This window comes from Antrostomus carolinensis, unplaced genomic scaffold (genome assembly GCF_000700745.2).
Source record: "Antrostomus carolinensis isolate BGI_N321 unplaced genomic scaffold, ASM70074v2 scaffold6256, whole genome shotgun sequence".
Taxonomy (NCBI): domain Eukaryota; kingdom Metazoa; phylum Chordata; class Aves; order Caprimulgiformes; family Caprimulgidae; genus Antrostomus; species Antrostomus carolinensis.
The window spans coordinates 20,759-25,935 of NW_010322384.1; the positions used below are offsets into that span (position 1 = coordinate 20,759).

General features: G+C 39.5%; 1 protein-coding gene across 1 annotated transcript in view; it reads right to left on the bottom strand.

Annotated features, from left to right (window-relative positions):
- METTL4 (methyltransferase 4, N6-adenosine) overlaps positions 1–4,621 on the bottom strand; it is a 17,225-nt gene extending 12,604 nt beyond the window's left edge. Inside the window, 3 exon segments of the mRNA XM_010170205.1 lie at positions 1–349; positions 3,366–3,428; positions 4,193–4,621. The exon segment at positions 1–349 is cut by the window's left edge and continues 36 nt beyond it. Of these exon segments, the coding sequence (XP_010168507.1) occupies positions 1–349; positions 3,366–3,428; positions 4,193–4,621 (841 nt within the window).
- Positions 4,622–5,177: the final 556 nt, after the last annotated feature.

Consider the following 5,177-nt stretch of genomic DNA (forward strand, 5'->3'; position numbering starts at 1 on the left):
AACATGAAATATCAGACAAGAGGAAACTGCTTTTTGGTGGCACCAAGTACTTCTGCCCCATTAACACAACTATCTTTGCATAGTTTGAGCTGTTTTCTGTAACACACGAAAGCAAGTCCTGCTCTGGAATGGAGGTTTCATCATCTAGCACACGTACAGCTTGATGGTCACTTTCATTCACAGCTGGAAACTGCTTTGCCATTTCACATAATTCAGCCAACCCACAGCCAATGTGTCCAGGAATAACATTCTTTCTGCAACTGAGTTCTGCAGTAGTGCAGTGAAGAAAACCACTTTTGAGTCCTTCTTGGACTAAATGCAAAGTGCCTTCACAAATGAGCTTCCTGACCTGTATGGTGATAAAGAAACAGGGGGAAAAGAAATGATCTTTCAAGTATCTACTTCACCAGAAATCAAAACATTTTCAGTCTGCAGCGTGGGAAAAGGATCCTTGAAAAACAGTGAGACCATTGACACAAAAGCTACAAGGGCATGCTAATGAGGCCATGCTAACTTTTGTTGGGCTTTTTTTTTTTTTTGGTAAAGTGGCAATAATTAGAAGCCTGGAGAAAGAAAGGGTGAGTAACTACTGAATAAAACATTTCACAGATAATAGAGGTGGAATATTACTGTTCCAAAGAAATAAATTTCAGAGCAATAATTTGAAGTATAAATCCAAATTCTAATCTAAGTTCAAGTTACTGTGCCAATAAACATATTTTTAATTGGGATGTATACTGGGATCTAAAAATCAGTATTTTTCCACATTTTAATTCACTTAGAAAAGCAATAATTTATGCATTTTAAAATATGGACAAACAATAAGTAAATAAAATTAAATTACTGAATTTAGTTTTGCCACTTACAAAAGTGACACACCTCTCAAATAATCTGCAAATGAATCCAGGAACAGATTCTTGGATCTATATACTGATTCACTTCAGCACCCTCCCTTTGCAAAATTTAGAGACCTAGTTTACTCCCAAATCATTGAGCCTTTATGAGTTTTAATTACCAATTGGGCATTTTTGTTCATTTAGAATAGCAATATTGCCAGTTACAGTGTCTTTATTAAAGGTTTCAAATACTTATTATAGTTTCTAAGGCTCCTGGTTACAGAATCCTCAACTTTATAAGATGTTTTTACAAAATAATTACAATTTCCAAATTAATGGGGGGGGGAGAAATTTTTTTAATAATTTATTTAATAGAGCCACCATCTGGATATCCGAGGGGATAGTCATAATTTTTTAGTACCTAGGTTTGTGATACTAAAAGTTCATACTGCTTTAACAGAATTAATAAATATGTCTTTAGAAATGCTACAAGTTGTACAGCTGAATTAATGCAGATGGCTTTTTCTTCTTACACCCATGAGTTAATTCACAGGTGGACAAAGCCTCTTGATTATCAAGCAGTTTAAACAATAGTTTTAACAAACAGCTGCTGAAGGAATTTAGCATATTTTGCACCATTCCCTATGTTGACTCTGACTGAAATTCATAAATGGATTCAATGCCTGTTTTCACTGGCAGACATAAATTTGGTTTCATTTTGTTGTTTTTTTTAAATTATTCTAAAGATATGAATAATTGTCAAAATAATCTGAATTGACTAGCCAACCTTTATCACGACAAATAAAGTAAAACACCAATACATTCTAATCTGTGAATGGTATCACAGGCCAACTGGGACCATAGATTTCTCAAAACTGTGCCTTTTCTACATATTCACCCGAAACTATTTGAAGTTACATGGGCCTTGACATCAAACTACTTCTCTTAATTTCTTCCCTTCTTCCTGTTGTTGAATTACTTTATTTTAGCTTAAAGGTTTCCATACTCATAAACCTATGTTTATGTTCAACCTATGTTTATTATTCAACCTATGCTGAATTTCAAAGTTCTCTCCTTTAAGGTGATTCTGCACACACAGTTTATTCACAACAATAATTACAGAACCTCTACACTCTATCATAGCAAAGTGTACATTTACTACAAAACTGTTGCCATGTAAGAGAAGAAAAATTTAGTCATTTAAGTATAGTCCAAGAGGAACAGAAATAAACAAAAAGCCAAATATGACTAACACCTTTGTCAGAGGAAATAAAGCAAGTGTAGGTCCTAGTTCAGGTTTACATCACTATTTAGGAAAGTAAGAATACATCAAACACATCCACAGATTACATTTCTTGGATTTACTAACATGCTTCAGTGTAATTCAGTTCTAAGTTCACAGAATCACAGAATGTTGGGGATTGGAAGGGACCTCGAAAGATCATCTAGTCCAATCCCCCTGCCGGAACAGGAACCTAAATGAGATCACACAGGAAGGTGTCCAGGCGGGTTTTGAATGTCTCCAGAGAAGGAGACTCCACAACCTCCCTGGGCAGCCTGTTCCAGTGCTCTGTCACCCTCACTGTAAAGAAGTTCCTTCTCAAGTTTAAGCAGAACCTCCTGTGTTCCAGCTTACCCCCCCTGCCCCTTGTCCTACCATTGGGCATCACTGAGAAGAGCCTGGCTCCATCCTCATGACATTCACCCTTAACATAATTATAAACATTAATTAGGTCTCCCCTCAGTCTCCTCTTCTCCAAGCTAAAGAGACCCAGCTCCCTCAGCCTTTCCTCATAAGGGAGATGCTCCACTCCCTTCATCTTGGTGGCTCTGTGCTGGACTCTCTCAAGCAGTTCCCTGTCCTTCCTGAACTGGGGGGCCCAGAACTGGACACAATATTCCAGATGTGGCCTCATCAGGGCAGAGTAGAGGGGGAGGAGAACCTCTCTCGACCTACTAACCACACCTCTTCTAATACACCCCAGGATGCCATTGGCCTTCCTGGCCACAAGGACACAGTGCTGTGAACCTAGACTTGAATTCTAATTCATTCACGATGCTTTAGAATGACAGTGTAAAATGTTAGTGGGAAGGAATAACCCTTTCTCACTAGCAGAAGTGTGACTCCTTGGTGCACTTTTGTTCAGAGAAGCTTTGAATATCAGCATGGTGTCCTGATATACGGAACAGGCTATGCTGTTTATTTCAAATCAGTCATTTCCTGTTCAACTTACATTCAGCTCATCACTATATAATGCTCAGTTATCCATAACAGTAAAAGATATTTTGTGAATGCAGCTTCCAGCTCTTCAAATGTCTCAGCTGCAGTTTGACGTCTAGTGTGTTTTGCATATATCTACACAGAAGATATTCTCTGTATACACTTACTCATTTAAGGACTCATTTAACCTTCCTGTTAGTGGAACAAGCTACGAGAACACAACCCGTTTGCAACTGTGTCTTGCACTTCGTACACGGTCCAAATTCAGGTATCATGTACTTGCAAAATATACTTTTGCTCAAACTTACCTTTGAATGGTATTCTAAGGCATCCAGCTCACCTGGATTGAATACACATTTCCTTTTACGTTTCTGCAGAATGAGCAAACAGTAAAAAAAAAAAATCCATATTACTCCATGGTGAAAGGAAAAAAACAAATAACCAAACACACCTGGATTACAAATTAACTCCCTTAAAAGCAGAAGAAAGCTTGTCTTTTCTTTTCCCCCTAATCACAAGTATAAATCCAATAAGTGAAACAATTACCTCAAAATACCTAGGCTGCTGGAGGCATTCTCAAGGTACATAAGCTTAAAGCTGTGTTATGTTACTCCTGGCACTGGGATCTGAAGGTACCTACTGCACGCCACAGTTCATGCACATGGCTCCTTTGGACCCAACACTAGGAGGTATTTGTTCAGCTGACAAGTGCAGTTTACTAATAACAGGATAAAGTTGTCTTCACAAATACATTTGTTCATTTAGATCTGCGACTTTTTTTTTTTTTTTGGTCCATAAGGAACAGTACTGAACAATCTACATATTGAAAGTAAACTCATACTGTCCTTCCCTCCTTGTTAATCTTGACAGCTACCACAGTTTCAGGTCAAGTGTCTGGCCACAACCAACGTCAGATTTTGTGAGCTGCTTCTGAGTCACAGGATGCACATTGCTGACATAAGGGACATAAGAATATCCTCATGAGTGCTTACATTTCCTGTGTATCTTGGAATCTATTGTGGAAAAGTTGCTGCTCTCCTACATAACCTCAGGAAACTGAAGTGTGCAAGAGAACGTTAGTGGTCTGTTATTCACCAGGGGATTACTGTAGTTTACTGTATTACGGCAAACATACCTTCCTAGCACTGGCAACAGAATCTCTGACGCCACTCTTGGTTCCTTCTTGGTGTTCCTCTCTGCTGCTGCTGGCCTTTAGTTCTTTGAGACTCACCTCAGGGCATCCCTGACACAGCCGCTTCTCAGGAGCTACAGCTATATGGGGCTTAGAAACATCAAAGAACTCCTCCCGAAACACATATCTTGTTCTTGCTGCTTTACCTTCCGTTTCTATCACATGCCCAGGACTAGGAATAGGGCCATCTCTCGATGAGGAGGTGGCAGCAAAGGTAGAATTAGCATGATAATCTCCAGCAGAAGTGACAGAAGTATCAAGAGTGGCATCACCAGGGTTTGCAGAGGAGTCACAGATCTCATAGCCGCACTGGTTGATGAAAGAGAGGTGATCCACAAGCCAACCTGCTGCCAGCCGATGTACCACAGACATCACAGCTCCCCTTTTCAGGAAGGATAAACTCCCTGAAGCCACAGCCGGCAATCACACGTGCTTCCTGGAGCAAAATCCTCCTGTGAGAATTTTTTTAAGAGTTCATATTTCAGAATTATCACTGGTTAATAAAGTAGCATCTACCTTCTAACAGACGTTTCCATGCACACACGGGACACGCTGCAGAACCTCCCGACTTCGCTGGTTTCCCCATTACATCTTCCGTTTCCTCCCTATTTCACTTTTTTTAATAGTGAACGCTTCCTGGAGCAAAATCCTCCTGTGAGAATTTTTTTAAGAGTTCATATTTCAGAATTATCACTGGTTAATAAAGTAGCATCTACCTTCTAACAGACGTTTCCATGCACACACGGGACACGCTGCAGAACCTCCCGACTTCGCTGGTTTCCCCATTACATCTTCCGTTTCCTCCCTATTTCACTTTTTTTAATAGTGAACAAGATCTAAGTAAGTTCATATAACTTTATACGGGACAGATTCACTCTAAGATGACTCTTAACAAGTCAGACAGCAGCGTTATAACGCAGCAGCTACA